Source organism: Panthera onca, chromosome A2 (assembly GCF_046562875.1).
Source record: "Panthera onca isolate mPanOnc1 chromosome A2, mPanOnc1 haplotype 2, whole genome shotgun sequence".
Taxonomy (NCBI): Eukaryota; Metazoa; Chordata; class Mammalia; order Carnivora; family Felidae; genus Panthera; species Panthera onca.
The window spans coordinates 1,615,677-1,630,608 of NC_138340.1; the positions used below are offsets into that span (position 1 = coordinate 1,615,677).

The 14,932-nt window shown below is 60.9% G+C and overlaps 2 protein-coding genes across 4 annotated transcripts in view; one reads left to right on the plus strand and one right to left on the minus strand.

The window, feature by feature from the left end:
• TMPRSS9 (transmembrane serine protease 9) overlaps positions 1-12,354 on the plus strand; it is a 49,185-nt gene extending 36,831 nt beyond the window's left edge. Inside the window, exons 11-19 of one of the 2 annotated variants that reach the window (XM_078443684.2) lie at positions 478-781; positions 919-1,090; positions 1,618-1,889; positions 2,454-2,590; positions 6,348-6,729; positions 10,381-10,552; positions 11,242-11,507; positions 11,582-11,718; positions 12,193-12,354. In XM_078443684.2, the coding sequence (XP_078299810.2) occupies positions 478-781; positions 919-1,090; positions 1,618-1,889; positions 2,454-2,590; positions 6,348-6,729; positions 10,381-10,552; positions 11,242-11,507; positions 11,582-11,718; positions 12,193-12,354 (2,004 nt within the window). Of the gene's footprint in view, positions 1-477; positions 782-918; positions 1,091-1,617; positions 1,890-2,453; positions 2,591-6,347; positions 6,730-10,380; positions 10,553-11,241; positions 11,508-11,581; positions 12,010-12,192 lie in introns of those variants that run through there. The other variant, XM_060629794.3, reaches the window with a different exon arrangement.
• TIMM13 (translocase of inner mitochondrial membrane 13) lies at positions 7,475-13,873 on the minus strand. 2 transcript variants are annotated; one of them, XM_078443686.2, is made up of 3 exons: positions 13,611-13,873; positions 13,456-13,524; positions 7,475-9,727 (listed from the first exon to the last, which is right to left on the minus strand). In XM_078443686.2, the coding sequence occupies exons 1-3, from the start codon at positions 13,728-13,730 to the stop codon at positions 9,491-9,493; spliced, it is 426 nt and encodes a 141-aa protein (XP_078299812.1). In that variant the 5' UTR covers positions 13,731-13,873; the 3' UTR covers positions 7,475-9,490. The 2 variants fall into 2 exon arrangements, with proteins under 2 accessions (XP_078299812.1, XP_060485779.1); XM_060629796.3 differs by lacking the exon at positions 7,475-9,727 and adding an exon at positions 11,878-13,303 and having other exon boundaries at positions 13,611-13,829.
• Positions 13,874-14,932: the final 1,059 nt, after the last annotated feature.

Here is a 14,932-nt window from a genome sequence, read left to right on the forward strand (position 1 = left end):
GCGCCACAGCAAAACCGGGGCCTGTGGAAAAGGTGGGGAAATGGTGGCAGAGGGCGTGTGCTGGGGAACGTGAGAGTCCAGGCGAGCTGGGAGCGAGAAGGGAAAGGGTGAGCGGACAGGATGTGTGAGGGCAGACCAGGCCCTTCGCCGCCAGTGAGACACAGGGGCAGCCACACTGGCCGCCTTGGCAAGTGGCAACATCGTCAGAGATCCCGTGGACGAGGAGAGGAGGGGATGTTTATTTGGGCTGGGTTTTGCACTGCCAGAGGCTGAACCGAGCGAGGTCTTGGAGACCCCACAGCCCAGCTGTCCAGCTGTCCTGCTGTGTGTTTACGAAGAGCAGACGGAGGCTCGCCAGCCACCTCGGCTCCAGGAGCCCGTGGGGAGGGGGGACTCCTCTGACTCTGCGGCTCTGGGATCTGGACTGGCTGCGGCCAGGGCCCCCGACCCTCCCAAAGGCGTGCCTCTGTCTCCCAGGGCGACTCGGGAGGCCCCCTAGTCTGCGAGGAGCCCTCTGGCAGGTTCTTCCTGGCCGGCATCGTGAGCTGGGGAATAGGTTGTGCGGAAGCCGGACGCCCCGGCGTCTATGCCCGAGTGACCAGGCTGCGTGACTGGATCCTGGAGGCCATCACCACGGCAGGCCGGCCTCTGGCCCCCACGGCGGCTCCCGCCTCCACCACCGCCAGCACTGCCCGGCCCACCAGTCCTGAGAGCCCCGCCAGGCCCACTCTGGGCCTCAGCGCCGCGCCTCCCGACTCAGTCACCGCCTCTAAGCCACAAGGTACTCTCTAGGGGCGCAGGCGCAGGTAGGGTAGGCGTGCGCCCCTGCGGGACTGGGCGGATGGGTGCTGGCTCCCGGCAGCTCTCTGCGGGAAGGAGATGTGTGCCGTCTGGGCCCTTCTCTCTTGTTCCCCACAGAGTGCGGGGCCAGGCCCGCCATGGAGAAGCCCACTCGGATCGTGGGCGGGCTGGGAGCCGTGTCGGGGGAAGTGCCCTGGCAGGTCAGCCTGAAGGAAGGTTCCCGGCACTTCTGTGGCGCCACCGTGGTGGGGGACCGCTGGCTGCTGTCGGCCGCCCACTGCTTCAACCAGTAAGACCCACCCCAGCCCCCGGGTCTGCGCAGCCACCCCTGTGCCCCTCTGTCACGCGGTGCCCTGCCCCCTCCTCTCCTGAACACGAATCCTGCCACACGGAGGCAGCCCTTCCCCGGGCTCAAGAACTGGTTCTGTCCAGCTGCAAACCGGAGAGGGAACAGGCGGGAGAAGTGAGGGTTCTGGGGGGGGGGGAGGGCATCTCAAGGGCCCCACCTGGGCTGCAGCTCCTGGGGGGAGGATTCTGCTGGGCTGGTCTCTGGGGGACAAGTGGGGGCATCTTCGCCTCCGCCCCACGGTTAGTCTGTCAGTCACAGGGCACCAGGGGCCCCTTGTGTTCTAGCCAGAGGAGATGAGCCCCCAGGGGCTCCCTGCCTTGTCCACAGGCCCCCGGCCTGGGACCACTTTTGGGCAACAGCCACGTGGCCCCTCCGTCCTCCCGGCGCCCCTCCCCAGAGCCCGGGCCCCACAGCTGTGCCTGGCGTCCTGGGGGCAGCGGGGTGTCTGAGCGGCCCCTTGTCGGCAGCACGAAGGTGGAGCTGGTGCGGGCCCACCTGGGCACCGCGTCCCTCACGGGCGTCGGCGGAAACCCAGTGAAGATGGGGCTCAAGCGGGCAGTGCTGCACCCCCAGTACAACCCCGGCATCCTGGACTTCGATGTGGCCGTGCTGGAGCTGGCCGGGCCCCTGGGTTTCAACAAGTACATCCAGCCTGTCTGCCTGCCCCTGGCTATCCAGAAGTTCCCTGTGGGCCGGAAGTGCATGATCTCCGGCTGGGGTAACACACAGGAGGGAAACGGTGAGCTCCCCACCAGGCTCTCCGGTCCCACACCTGCAAACCCCTCTCCCCTCCGCTCCCCCCAGGGTCGCGGGCTCTGGCGCACGGGCAGTGTGGCTGCTTCGTAAAGGTTTATCGGCGCCCAGCCCATCCGCTGGTTTACAGACGGTCTCTGGGGGCTTTCCTGCTACAAGGGCAGAGCTCAGTCGTTCCAACAGAGACTGGCCCGTAAAGCCATGATTATGTGCTCTGTGGCCCTTGGTAGAAAAGCTCGGAGACCCTTGTGCTGTACCCTTCAGGGACCCCCAAGAGTTAGTGCTGCTTTTGTCCTCCCTGCAGGTCACCCAAGGCACTAGGGAATCCGCCTGGGGATGTTGGTGAGAGTCTAGGGTGCTGAGTAGGAGCACGGGGTCCGCCCCCTTATCACTACACGACCGCACGGACCCCTGCGGCCCCGAGGGGCTGTGGTTCTTTATCCATAGGGCAGGGACTCCCCTCCCCGGGTGGGTGTTGCCACAGCGTAGCCGACGTGGAAGAGGGATCGCTCTGTGAGTGAGCTTGTGTGGGGCCTCCTCTCCTTGGCAGCCACCAAGCCTGACATTCTACAGAGAGCGTCTGTGGGCATCATAGACCAGAAGGCGTGCAGCGCACTCTACAACTCCTCCCTCACGGACAGGATGCTCTGCGCTGGCTTCCTGGAGGGCAAAGTGGACTCCTGCCAGGTGAGCATCCAGGGGGCCGCCTGACATGTTCACAGACGGAAGGGAAACAGTTTCCAGCGCGTCACAGTGAGCAGGGGAACCCTCAAGAGAACCCGAATGCCTGTAAATGTGTGGTTTAGAGAAATTGTCATTTCCAAGCAGAAGACGAGGTGGGTGTGCAAAAAAATACAGACACTAACTTGAAAATGTGCAGCATGTATTCACGGGAGAAAAAGCTAATCACAAGTTATGGCACATGTGACTGCTCTGTGTCGCAGGGTAGCCAGTGAGCACCTGAGGTGTGTGTGATCCAGCTTAGGGGAAACCTGGCTCCAGAACCATGCCGTGAAGGCCAAAGAAATACACAAGTGGGGAAATGTATAGTCTTGGAAACATTGATGTGGGGCGCCTGGGTGGCTCAGTTGGTTAAGCATCTGATTCGGTTTTGGCTTAGGTCATGATCTCACAGTTTGTAAGATCAAGCCCCATGTCAGACTTTGCACTGACAGCACAGAGCCTGATTGGGATTCCGCCCCCCCCACACCCCGCTCTCTCCCTCTCCCCCTCCCTCTCTCTCCCCCTCCCTCTCTCTCCCCCTCCCTCTCTCTCCCCCTCCCTCTCTCTCCCCCTCTCCTCCTCTTCCTACCACGTCTGTCTTTCTCAAAAAACATTTTTAAAAATCTTGAAGAAATATCTATGCAAAACCCTTAATAAAATATTAGACTAAATCTAATAATGTGTTAAAAGGAAAATAAATCACAACCGTAGTGAGTTTATCTCATAAAATCTAGTCTGACACAGGAGAACCCAGTAACGCCACTCATCACATTAGTGGACAAAAAGGGAAAAAGGACATCTTCTCCAAAACCACAGAAAAAGGCATCCGATACTTTTTAACAACATTCGTAATTACGATTTTAAGAAATTCCAATCCTATGAAAGACAACAGAAACCTACAGCCGACATCATGTTGATGGTGAAACAAAGCCTTCCATTCACACGCCAGGCTGCCTGCCGTCACCAAGGACATCTGGATTAATGCGGGAAGTCAAGAAAAAAGAAAAGCATAGGGATTTGTGAAGTAGACAAAAATGTAATCTGCAGTAACGTGACTGTCTACCAAAAAAATAAAATAAAATAAAAACACAGAGAGCCAAGTAAGAAACTACAAAGATTCAAAAGAGTCCAGCAAGTCTGGCTTGATACAAGGTCATACAAAGTCAAGAACGTTTCTTTTCCCAGCAAAAATCAGCTTCCTAGAAAAAGGGATCCCACTGACGGAACAAAATCTGTGTGGTGTCTAGAAGTAAACTCCAGATGTTCAAGGTTTTCGTGGAGAATGTTACTAAACTCTGAAGAAAATAAAAAGGTCTGAATGAATGGAAAAACATACCATATTCATGGATGGTAAGACAATATTATGAAGATCTGTTTGTCTCCATTTTTTCCTATAAATCACTGCAATTCCAGGCAAAATTCCAATAGCATTTCACCATATGACTTGGCAGGCTGGTTTTAAATTCACGCAGGAGAGCAAAGTAATGGTACCTGACCAGGCAGGATAATCCTGGTAAAGAAGAATCGGGAATGTGTGTACCGCCGGGAACAACAAAATCGAAAGTGGTGATGGCTCCTACTTCTGTGTCAACAACCAGCCCGAAGCTTAGTGACTTGGAACGAGACTCATCGATGGGGCTCCTGAACCTGCACTTTGGTAAGAGCTCAGCAGGGACGGATTCCGCCTGCTCGTCCCAGCAGAGAGGGCCAGGGCCCCAAAGGGTGGACTTCAGTAGTAACACTCAGAGGTATTGCTCACGTCCGCCGGGTTGAAAATATCGGCTGCGACATAAATGTACACTCACAGGCCGCAGTTGAGGGAGATGTGGCAAATAACTTGCAGTGGGAACCTCTAGGGCAGCTTCTGGGAAGTGCACTTGTGGGTTCAAATCCTGGCTCCTCTTCCCACAAGCTCCGTGACTCCAGGCACCTTACTCAACCTCTCTGGGTCTCAGATTCTTGTCTGTAAAACGGGGTCATAGTAATACCTGTCTGCTAGGGCTGCTGTGACTTGAATGAATGAAGCAAGTTGTAAAATATTACACGTAACATTTATGTACATTTTAAAGACAGCACTACATATTTTCTAAAATTACTAATAAATGTAAAAGCATAGTGGGACCCACCAAGCTCCTAATATGTTCACTTTTGGGAAAATGGGGCCCCGGGACCAGGGGCAGGGCTGTGTCAGTCCCTGCTGCTGTGTAACAAAACTCCCCAAAGCTTGGTTGTGTGAAACAGCCATTTCTTCCAATCATAGATTTTGTGGGTTGGAAATTCCGGTGGGGCCCAGTGGGGCTAGCTTGTGTGCTCCACATGGCGTCTGCGGCCTGCAGTGGGACGGCTCAAAGGCTGATGTCCCAGGAGATTCTGAAGGGGTTTCAACTTGCACATCCAATACCGGTTGTTGGCTGGGGTCTCAGCTACACCCTACACGTGGCCTCTCCACGTGGACTCCGCCTGGGCTCCTTTCCACCTCGAAACGTGCTGGCTGGCTCCCAAGAGCAGGTAATTCAAGGCAGCAAGATGGAAGTCACCTGGCATCACTGTCCCCAAAGTCTAGGGGCGAAGGCAGCCACAGAGCTGTGCCCAGGGTCATGTGGAGAGGCAGACCCCCACCACCCAATGGGAGGAGTGCCAAGATCTCCTCGTTCAAAGAGCACATGTGGGATGAGGGAGACAGTCTCCTGCCACCTTTGGGAAAAGCAGTCTGCTGTGTGGCCTAAGCTCTATTGTAACATTCTGACTTTTTAAAGAAAAGCAAGGGGTGCCTGGCTGGCTCTGTCGGTTAAGTGTCCGACTTAAGCTCACGTCATGATCTCACGGTTCGTGGGTTCGGGCTCTGTGTCAGGCTCTGTGCTGACAGCTCAGAGCCTGGAGCCTGCTTCGGATTCTGTGTCTCCTCTCTCTGACCCTCCCCCGTTTGTGCTGTGTCTCTCTCTCTCTGTCTCAAAAATAAACACGAAAAAAATTTAAAACAAAAAACAAAATGGGGGCGCCTGGGTGGCTCAGTCCGTTGAGCCTCTGACTCTTGATTTCAGCTCGGGTCATGATCTCACAGTCCGGGACTTGGAGCCCCGTGTCCAGCCGGCTCTGTGCAGACTACATGGAAACTGCTGGGGATCCTGTCTCTCCCTGTGCCCCTTTCCCGCTCTCTCTCCCTCTCGCAAAAATAAATTAAAAAAAAAAAAAGTTTGGGTTTTTTTTTTTTTTCTTTTTAAAGGAAGAGCAGTATGTTACTGGTGTAATTTTTTTTGAAACGTATAGAAAAAAGGCCGGCGGCTAATGAGCAGAGATTGGGTTTTCTGCGTTTTTTGTTTTGTTTTGTTTTTGTTTTTGTTTTTGTTTTACATCTCAAGAACAAAAGCAGGAAAAATTGAAGTTCAGAGAGAAGTGACTTGGTCAAGGTCATGCAAAGTCTGAAGCCAGGTCTCCGGAGCCCCCGTGCCGTGTCTCCTGCCCCACTGATGGGTCTCAGCCACCCATGGGAAGGCTGGAGGGCCAGGCAGTGCCCCCTGCAGACAAGGCGCCGCAGGGTCACAGCCAGCTCTTTACTTTTTTCCTTTAACTTCCTCCCCTCTCCACCCCCCCGCCAAGTCTCTGAGGAATAAGTGATCTGCATCTTCGCGTGTGCTGGGGGCGGACAGCGTGTGGTCTCACGCACGGTGTGAAATGATGGCCACAACAGATGTAGCTCACCTTCTCCTTCCTTCCCTTTCAGGGCGACTCCGGGGGACCCCTGGCCTGCGAGGAGGCCCCCGGTGTGTTTTACCTGGCGGGGATTGTGAGCTGGGGGGTCGGCTGCGCTCAGGCCCGGAGACCTGGCGTGTACACTCGAATCACCAGGCTGAAGGGCTGGATCCTGGACACCATGTCCTCCGGCCTCCTCCCCACCGCGAGGACCCCCGCCACCAGGCAGTCCTCTGGGACGGCAGCTGCCTTCACAGTCCCGGGAGTCCCGGCCAGCACAGCCACCCCCTCGGCCACCAGCAGGGCAACCAGCCAGCCCGCCAACATGACTGCAGCCACCGTAACCGCCACTGCTGGGGGACAGACACCCCTCCCAGACCCCCCGAGGACCACCGTGGGCTTCCAGCCACCAGGTACTGGGGCGAGTGGAGTGATGTGCGGGTGGCAGGGGTCCCGTGTGGGTCTGCCCACGCTGTTAATGTCACAGGGGCCACAGTGCGCGGAGGGTGGGGGCAGGCTTCACCAACAGACGCTTCTTCTCACCCAGGCTGGAGGTCAGAAGTCTGTGTAGACAGTGTGCTCTCCCTTGTCTGTGTCCTCATGGGATCGTCCCTCTGTGCGTGTCTGTGTCCTCATGTCGTCACCTGTAAGGACACCTGTCACACTGGATCAGCACCCCCCCCCCCCCCAGTCCTGAGAGCCAGGGACACGGGCACTGGTTGGCCAGATGTATGTTGTCTAGTGGCAAATGCCTTAGCCCCAAGCCCCTGTCTGCTCCTGTGTTATTTATTATTTATTTACTTATTTATTTTTCATTTTTTTAAGTCTGTTTATTCACTTAGAGAGAGAGAGCCCAAGTAGGGGAGGGGCAGAGAGAGAGGAAGAGAGAATCCCAAGCAGGCTTTGCACTGTCAGTGCAAAACTTGATGTCGGCCTTGAACCCACAAACCACAAGACCATGACCCTGGCTGAAGCCAGATGCTTAACCTACTGAGCCACCCAGGTGCCCCTATTTTTTATTAAAAAAAATTTTTACTGTTTATTTTTGAGACAGAGAGCGGGGCAGAGAGAGAGGGAGACACAGAATCCGAAACAGGCTCCAGGCTCTGAGCTGTCAGCACAGAGCCTGACACGGGGCTTGAACTCATGAACCATGAAATCATGACCTGAGCCAAAGCTGGCCGCTCAACCAACTGAGCCACCCGGGCACTCCTTTATTTTTTTAATGCTTATTTATTATTTATTTTGAGAGAGCGTGCAAGGGTGGGGGAGGGGCAAAAGGAGAGGGACAGAGAGAGAATCCCAAGCAGGCTGTGCGCTGTGCCCAACATGAGCCCAGCGTGGGGCTCGATCCCACAACCCTGAGACCACGAGTTGAGCTGAAACCAAGAGGCGGACGCTCAATTGACGGCCACCCAGGCGCCGCTGTCTGCTCCTGTTACAAAACGCAGACTTTTCTGAGGCACCAGGGCATGTGGGGAAGTGCCCGGCGGGAGGGTCATCACGGACATCCAGGCACCGGTCGTCCATGCTTGAAACCCTCCTCCGGGCCGCCCCGGGCCGAGCCTGCCGTGCGATGCCATGCGGCGCGGCAGGGAACCAGACGTTGGCGACGCACACACACGGTCCCTGGCAGGCAGGAGGGAAAAGGGGACTGTGCAGGCCCCAGCTGACCCCACAGGCCCCGCTCAGGGGCCCCTGGCTAAATTAGCTCAGCCCATCTTGGCAGAACGGGCCCAGAGAGATACTGACGGAGAACGTGCCTTTGACATCCTTCGTGCGTGACTAAAGCGTTTTTTATGAAACAGTGATCAGAAGATACGAACGCGTATTGGCAGGTCCGGAGTAAAACGCCATCAAGAGCGGCCAGCTTCCTACTGGCTGCAGCGTCGTGGGGAACCAAGGGCAGGACAAGGCCTGGCTTCTGTGGGGCGCGGGGTGTGCTGGGGGGACCCCTGTCTTAGCAACCATCCCACTCCTGCCCTGCCAACCCCCCCCCCCCCACCGTGTCAGTTTCAAGGGACCCAGTGGTAGGTGGCAAAACTCAGAGAGGAAGTGCTGCCACAGAGGAGGGGCCCTACCAATTAGGGTGCAGGCGGGGTGGGGGGATGGGGGAGGGCCCTGGGCACGCCGCCCCCGCCTGCCCCCAGCAGACATGAACGTTGTGCTCGTGTCCAGATGCTGAGGGACGGCAGCCTGGCTTCATTCAGGCGGGAGCAGGTCGGCAGGGAGGGACCGAGCACGCTTCTGGGGGTCCCAGGGGTTCAGCGCGTGGGGCTGCGGGCCTCTGCTGGCTGCATCCGCTTTCCTTCCTCCTGGGGAGTTTCCCAGAATTCCCGGCTGTTCCAAGTCCCCATCTCCAGCATCCTCACCGACTCCCCTAGAGAGACTGCGACCCAGGGGGGTTTCCCTGCTTCCCTCCTGCGTCAGGGTCCCTCCCTGGGCCCCCTGGATCCCCACTGTCCTGTTCAGGGGTGTGTGCGTCTGGTCTAACCCCAGGACACAGGAGCTGGGGGAAAGCGCTCATGGTCACTGTCTTTAAGGATGTGCCGCCTTCTCTTCCCTATTCTCTTCCCTTTCCCTTGCACACGTGTGGACGTGTGCACACGTGGCCCGATGAGCCTGGGTCGCTCAGGCACAGACCTGTGCCCACAAAGCCAGGTTTAGGGGCTCGCTGCAGCGAGGCAGCCCGCACACCTTCAGAACCATCGCACGGCTCCCAGACCAAGGAAGGGTCTGGGGGCACAGAGGGGGTGGAGGGCATCGAAAAGAAGCAGTCTCTGTTGGCTGCGGGCCCAGTCGGCCACATGCCAGGGGTCCGGGCAAGGGTCGTCTAGACCCTTTCAGGGGGACCCAGGTCCTGTTTCCCTGGCAACACAAAGTTAAGACGGATGCGGAGCATCCAGTCCGGAACCCGCTGAGAAGTTATGCGCCTGGACTGCAAAGGAGACCAAGGTCCCAGGCCAAAGGGGGTCTTCTGTTCACGTGGCTCTGGTTCCTGACGGCAGTTTCTGCTGGTCTGGGTGCGGGGAAGCTTCCAGCAGGGACACTCAGGGACACTTCACAGCTGCCGCTGCTTGTTCTTGGCAGAAACACTTCTCTGCAGCCGGCTTGATCTGGGTCTGGCCTCCCGCCCTGGCGATTTTTACTGTTCTAATAGTTACAGCCAAGTTCTTAACTTGGCCTCCAGCGGAGGTGAGGAAGCCCCCTGGAATGGCACACATTCTCGCGTTGTTCAGCGTGGGGGGGCACTTCCAGGAGAGGAGCTGTTTCCATCAGATTCCCCAGGCCTCCTGGTCTTGGGCAAGATCCCCATGGTGTTGGCGTGTTGGGGGTGGGGCTGAGAGGGAACCGGGCAGGTGGCCCCCCATCCCTCCGTTCTCCCCTTCCAGCTGAGGTTGGGACAGGAGGCTGAAGGGCAGGAAAGGCGGGCTGGGGAAGGAGGACTGTTCCGGAGGCGGGAAATTCCTTGTGGGAATGACGGGGGGGTCCCTGAGTGCCCCTATGGGTGGTAAGGGTTCCTGCAGCACCCCTTACAACCACCAGTTTGTTCTGTCTGCAGTAGTGTTCTGAGAGGGCATCTTGTGCTGGGGGAGGGGGAGTGATACATGTCACAGCCTGGAGGAAGTGTCGAGGGAAGGATACTGAGTCACACAGGACCCCAGTAAGGGGAGATGCCCAGAGAGGGCATCCAGGGCAGTGCAGGAGCTGTTGGGACAGGGAAGGGGCCTATTGGGCAGCAGCCTAGGGTGTGCAAAGGCCCCGGGGCACCAAGGAACTTGGCTACTAGGGCAGTGGGAGACGCCTGGTGAGGAGAGGGAGGTGAGCAGAGTTGCTGGGCTGGCCCTCAGCCACGAAGGAGGCAAACCTAAAATGCATTTCAAATACTATTTGAGAAGAGCTCAGAGAAGCCTCATTTGCAGCCCTAACCACCAGGCCCAGTGTTCCTGACCGCGGAGGTTTCCCGAGGCAGGTCCCCCAACCTAGTGTGGGCTCCTCCTACCCTGCGCGCGCGCAGGCGGGGATGCGCTCGCCCGCCGATCTGTCACCCGACTCCCCCGCAGACTGTGGCCTGGCACCGGTGGCGGCGATGACCAGGATCGTGGGCGGCAGTGCCGCGGCCCGCGGGGAGTGGCCGTGGCAGGTGAGCCTGTGGCTGCGGCGCCGGGAGCACCGCTGCGGGGCCGTCCTGGTGGCCGAGAGGTGGCTGCTGTCGGCGGCGCACTGCTTCGATGTGTGAGTCGGCCGCCCCAACGCCCCTGGCCTGTGCGCTTCACTGGAGCGCCTTGTCTGAAAACTCACCGTGTCGCCTGTCCACGCTTTGGCCCCACATGCCCTCCCCAGCCACTGGCACCCACCGCCCCAGACCGGCCCCTACTCTATACAGCCCCTCCCCTGGCCGTGTGGCACCGCGGTCCCGTCCAGCCCCGCAGCCCCCCCACCCCCCACCCCGAACCCTGGCCATGGCCTCTCCCGGCACCAGGGGGCCAGGTCTGCGGCGGCGGGGGGGGGGGGGGGGGGGGGGAAGGGGGGGCGGGGCGGAAGGCTCTGGGGAACGATGGAACACTCCCTCCCACCTTGGCCCGCCCCTCTGGCACTTGGCACCAGACCCAAAGGCCACCCAGTGGTGAGTCCCCTTCCCGGTAGGGCGCTCATACGGCGGACCAGGCTAGGGGCCCTGTCCTCCAGGGAAACGCGCAGCGCGCCTCCCAGGGCCAGAGCCCTAATACTTGACGGGAACGGATACGCTTGTGGTGTCACCTCCGTGTGCGGTAGCACTCACTCCAGGCACGGGACCCCCGCACCCTCCCCGCCGTCCTAGGGGGAAGCGACAACAGCCCCATTTCCAGATTGGGGGGGGGGGGGGGGGCGCGCGCCCGGGGCGCGGGGATTCGGGCCGACGCCTGTCCCCGCGCGCCCCGCAGCTACGGGGACCCCAAGCAGTGGGCGGCCTTCCTGGGCACGCCGTTCCTGAGTGGCGCCGAGGGGCAGCTGGAGCGGGTGGCGCGCATCTACAAACACCCCTTCTACAACCTCTACACGCTCGACTACGACGTGGCGCTGCTCGAGCTGGCGGGGCCCGTGCGCCGCGGCCGCCTGGTGCGGCCCATCTGCCTGCCCGAGCCCACGCCGCGGCCCCCCGACGGCGCGCGCTGCGTCATCACCGGCTGGGGCTCGGTGCGCGAGGGAGGTAGGCTCGGCTGCCCCCCCTCCCCCCGCCGCGGCGAGAGGGCCCTCGGCCCACGGCTCCCGTTCCCCCCGCAGGCTCGATGGCGCGGCAGCTGCAGAAGGCGGCCGTGCGCCTCCTCAGCGAGCAGACGTGCCGCCGCTTCTACCCGGTGCAGATCAGCAGTCGCATGCTGTGCGCCGGCTTCCCGCAGGGCGGCGTGGACAGCTGTTCGGTGAGCGCACTCTGCAGCGGAAGCGGGCGCTTCTCGGGACCCAGGTCCCACACGCAGAGGGCAAGGGGGGCGTGGCGGGGCGAAGTCGTCACCGCTGCAAGACCCTCCGGCGCCGCCCTCTCAAGTCCACCAAGCAGGGCACCTTTTCTGACCCTGGAGGAATTTTCACTCGACCACCGTTTATTGGGCATCCATTATGAGCCGGTTTCGGCGCCTCGGCATGCCCCGCCCCCCTCCCCGCGCCGGCACCGGCGGGATGGGGACGTGGGCTGGGCAGTGACTGCCGCGTGAGGCCCCCATTCAGCCCGGGGGAAATACCGAGTGTCCATGAATGTCTGCATGAACTGAACGGGTCATCCTAACCTAGAACCCCTTTCCCAGAAAAGAAGCTCACGAGGAAGAGGACCCGGGCCCAAGGGATGCTATGGGGGAGGTAGTGGCCTGCTCTTAAGGCCTTTCCTTTCCTCCCCTCAGGGCGACGCCGGGGGACCCCTGGCCTGCAGGGAGCCCTCTGGCCGGTGGGTGCTAACTGGGGTCACCAGCTGGGGGTACGGCTGCGGGCGGCCCCACTTCCCAGGGGTCTATACTCGGGTGGCTGCCGTCAGAGGCTGGATCGGGCAGAACATCCAGGAGTGACCACCAGCACGTGGCTGCACACGCCCGGGACGCGAGGTGACGGCGGCAGGAACCGACTGGCCCCTCTGCCCGAGGAGGAGAGTCTAGGGGGCAGGCGGGCGGGGGGCTAGGGGGCTGCGGGTAACCGGGTGCACGTTTGCTGCTTATTTGGATCCAATAAACAGCCCCTTGTCCCTAGCCTGCTGGCTCAGCACCTCCGTATCACAGCAGGGACCGTTCGGCTGCTGCTCACCGGGGGCCCAGATATGGGAGGTGCGGGGAAGGGGCAGCAAGGCCTCGCCGGGGCAGGACTACCCTCTGTCTTTGGCGCCGGAGCTGGGGGCGGGGGGTCTGGCCAAGTCTCCTCTCCAAACTGCCTTTCGCGTGAGCAACCGGCTCCTCGCCGGTCATGGTCATTGGAAAGCAGGGGCACAGAGGGTAAAGAGGCGCAGGCCGGTCAGGGGACCCGGGAACACGCCGGGCCACCTCCCGCAGAGACCCCCTCCAGGGAACACCGATCGGGTGCTCTCCGCACCTCCCTTGTTGGCCCCCACCTTCAGGTGGCCACAGCCAGGTGGGGCCTGACTATGCTCCCAGGTCCCAGGGCGGATTCTCAGCCCCAGGTGCACGGTGAGCCTGGACCCCGCAGGGGCCGCGCCGCCTGCAATCTGGGAAGTCCCAGGGCCCCCCACGACCCGAGGGAGCGACGACCCCAGTGTGGCGGCACCGGTCTCGTCCTCAGGAACCACGGGCAGGCAGGATGCACAGGCGGGCCCCCGCTTCACAAAGGGCCTTTATGGAAACGGAAAAGGGGACTGGGGTGGGGGCCTGCCGGGAGCCCGCGGGGCCGGACGCGGCGCGGGGGGGCGGGTCACATGTTGGCTCGCTCCCGCTGTAGCCGCGAGTTGTAGGCGCGGGACACGGTGTTCCAGGCGTCCATGTAGCGGTCCATGCACATGGCGATACACTTCTGCGGGCGGGAAGGGGGCGCGGCTCGGCTCAGCAGCGGCCGGACCGGCGCCCCACCCCCAGGCAGCGGGCCGCGCACGCGCACTCGTCCCACCGCGACGCCCGTTGATCCGCGCACGCGTACTTGCCTCCACGCGGCCCCACGCGCCTCACCTGCTCCGAATTGTCCAGGGAGCCCCCCGGCTTCCCGATGCACTTCCGGAAGCACTTGTCCGTCATCCTCTGTGGGGACAACGCGAACTCAGCCGCGACACCCGCGCCCGGTGGGCCCCACTGCCCTCGGCGCCCGCCCCGGCCCGACCCCGGACCTGCAGCAGCTCCTGCGCGTTAGCCACGGCGATCTGCACCTTCACCTGCTCCATGATGAGCCCCGGGTCCAGTTTGCCGCCGCCGGAGCTCCCGAAGTCCGAGCCGAAGCCACCCTCCATGGCTCCGCAAAGTCAACCGAACCGAGACCGCGTGCGCCGACCCGTACCCGCGCCGGAAGTCGCCCCCCCCCCCCAGGGCACCACGGGAAATGGAGTCCGGGCTTGTCGGACTATGACCCCCACAAAGCTGTGCTTCCACCTTTGCGCATGCGCGGATAGGAGTCACCTTCTGCGCCGGCAGCTTTTGGTTTCGAGGCCCCGGGCCTGCAGAAAACGTCCCCGGCTCGTCCTGCGGCTCCCGCGGCGCATGTGCACAGAGCGTCGGGCGTGTCGCGTGACCGAAGGCGCAGCCCGACCGCTGAAGCTCGGGCACCCCGACGCGGGTCGCTGCCAGGGAGTGTCCCGCGGTCTCGTATGCCCCCCTCCGTCCCCAGTCGGGGGCAGCCGCGTCAGAGTAGACTCGGGGGCAGAACTTAAAATCAAAACGTTTATTGGAGTGTCGTACAAAAAGTTTCCGGTCATAAAATGCATATTACAAATCATTGGAGAAAGAAAAAGACCACACGTTTGGCATGCAAGTCCTTAGAAGCCGTCCGCCCAGCCGGCCCCACGGCAGGTTGTGCTGATGATCCGTCGGGGCGCGGGCCACGGGGCGAGACCCCGGCGGGGGTGCCGCTGGCCCGGGCGCCCGGTTAGCGAGTGGGGCTCGGACAAAGGAATCGTTCCCGCATCGTTTAAAGCGGCTTAAAGCTAAGAATGTTTGACAACTGCAGGCTGTTTCCCAGGCCCGCGCTGACATCTGAACGTTGGATTCCGTTCTGGATTTCCAAATACTCCCTTACCAACGGCCACCATCCTCCCGTAGTCACCAAGGGTCCCTAGTTTACCTTCCCCCCACCAGACAAGGACACCACGGCGCCCGGGCCCTTTCACCCCTCCACTCGGGACCTCCGCCAGGCCACCACGGGTTGGGGGGCGGGGAGGGGGAAGGCCAGGCCACCACGGGTTGGGGGGAAAGGCTGGAAGCGGGCCTGGAAAGGACAAATGTCACCTGCCAGGAGCAAGCCCTACCCGTGCACCTGGAGGCCCTGCCCGGAACCGAAAAGGATGCCATGAGGCATCTGGGCCCATGGGAACGATGGGGCCCACTCCCTGCCCACAGTCGCCTCTCCCCTCCCCCCCCCCCATACCTCGCAAGATGTGGCTGAGACCAGTGCAGACTTTGGAGACCCCCACCACGACCCGCCCGATGCCTCTGCGTC

Bases quoted from the DNA above. Each gene is read 5' to 3' on its own strand.
- TIMM13 (XM_078443686.2), bottom strand. From the start codon at position 13,730: ATGGAGGGTGGCTTCGGCTCGGACTTCGGGAGCTCCGGCGGCGGCAAA. The intron at 13,525-13,610 runs GTCCGGGGTCGG...TTGTCCCCACAG, and splicing joins ACGCGCAGGAGCTGCTGCAG to AGGATGACGGACAAGTGCTT. The intron at 9,728-13,455 runs GTGAGGCGCGTG...CCTGCCCTTCAG, and splicing joins CCCTGGACAATTCGGAGCAG to CCTCCTGTCCCAACCTCAGC.